At 41.3% G+C, this 1735-nt stretch overlaps 1 protein-coding gene across 1 annotated transcript in view; it reads left to right on the top strand.

Moving 5' to 3' along the window:
- Positions 1 to 1735, top strand: part of SCN11A (sodium voltage-gated channel alpha subunit 11) — an 81107-nt gene that overhangs the window by 62503 nt on the left and 16869 nt on the right. Inside the window, 2 exon segments of the mRNA XM_019662725.1 lie at positions 814 to 849; positions 1122 to 1480. Of these exon segments, the coding sequence (XP_019518270.1) occupies positions 814 to 849; positions 1122 to 1480 (395 nt within the window).

The following is a 1735-nucleotide window of genomic DNA, read 5'->3' as shown; positions in this document are numbered from 1 at the left end:
GACCTGGAGAAGGTTCTTTCAGATGTGGCTGAAAAAGTACAGAAAACAACTGGGTTTTATTAAATCACAGTTTTTCCTTTCTGTTCTACTCTTTTCCACAAAGGATATTGTTGAACCCTAATAAAAAAGCAACTACCAGGATTAGTATTTATGACACCATAGTCATATTTTAATAACCTTTCAAGTGCACCTTGTCATCCAGAATAAAAAGAGTAAACTCTCCTCCTGCAGCAAACTTGTATCATGGCTCCCAACACCCAAATCTTAGCAGAGCAGATTTATTGAACTTACTTGGAAAAAAGATGGTTGGAGAAGAGGCAGGATTTTTTTGGGAGATGTTTCCCCCCTCCCCCATGCTTTGTAATAAACAGATGTTTATTTTTCTGATTCTATCATCTATAGTAAATGTGGAAAATAAAGGGAGATAAAAAGAAAATTTAAACCACCCATAAGGTGACCACCAAATGGTAACCGTTTTGAATTAAGCCTCATCACTTTGGTACAATCCCTTCCAGTTACTTATTCTACTTAAATATGTATTCCTTTGCACAGTTGATATTGCACAATTTTTAAAATTTTGTAGCTTCCCCTCCTTCCCATTAGTTCTAAGCCCATGTCATAAATTCATCTTTGTTGTAGGAATTTTCAGGGCTGAATTACATCCCATTTTATGGGTAGATCATAATTTATCCTAATCATCCCCTCCCCCCCCCTTTTTTGGACATTTAGGTCATTTCTAAATTTCTTGCTATTCTAAAACTATCACACACATTCCTGAAACTCTCTCTGCGTATCTCTGATTATTTCCTCAAGATAACTTCTTAGAATTTAAGGCATTAAAGACACATTGTTAAATTACCTTTCAGAAATACTGTGCGGGGTACCCTCCTCTTGCAAGATACGANTAGCCTTCATCCTAAAAGAGCTTCTGTTACAGCTGGGATGCGCTTTGGCTTCCCTTCAATCCCAGGACAGGTGGCCCATAAGTCTCTAACACCATCATCAGAGGACACTTCTCAAGTGATACTCAGTGGCGACAGAAAGGATCCATTATGTATGGAGCTGAGAGTTAGGGTGCCGGGTGGGAGTGGAGAGTAAATCTGAAATGCTAAGAGCTCCAGCCCCGCACATCAGGCCTATCCTGGGAAGATCAAGAGCTTGGTGAGTCTCACACATCCATTATGTTTTCCTTCTATTTTCTTTCCTTAAGGTGGTCGTTAATGCTCTCATAGGTGCCATACCTGCCATTCTGAATGTTTTGCTCGTCTGCCTCATTTTCTGGCTCATATTTTGTATCCTGGGAGTAAACTTGCTTTCTGGAAAATTTGGAAGATGCGTGAATGAAACAGACGTCTCGTACTTCATAAATGCGAGTGTTATTGCAAATCGAAGTCAATGTAAAATGGGAAATTTGTCGTGGGTCAACCTGCCAGTCAACTTTGACAATGTGGGAATGGCTTACCTCGCCCTGCTGCAGGTGGTAAGTGCTGCCAGCATGTTTTCCACTCTGAGGAGAGTCACACATTATTTCTCAACTAATAAAACGATCGTGACTCCTTGGAGATAATAGAATCACATCGCAATTCCTCGGGTGGGAGCAAAGCTCTCTGGAATTGCTCCGCACGCAGCATGTCTAACTTTATCATCTACTGAGCCTCAACCTCCAAGTGATGCCCCTGTCAGGGCCTGTACACCTCACCCTGTCCTCTAAGGAGCCTCATTCTCCGTAGCCCCA

Source organism: Hipposideros armiger, unplaced genomic scaffold, assembly GCF_001890085.2.
Source record: "Hipposideros armiger isolate ML-2016 unplaced genomic scaffold, ASM189008v1 scaffold_380, whole genome shotgun sequence".
In the NCBI taxonomy this organism is placed as follows: domain Eukaryota; kingdom Metazoa; phylum Chordata; class Mammalia; order Chiroptera; family Hipposideridae; genus Hipposideros; species Hipposideros armiger.
Note: the sequence above shows the minus strand (reverse complement) of the source record. Positions and strands in the feature narration are given on the sequence as shown.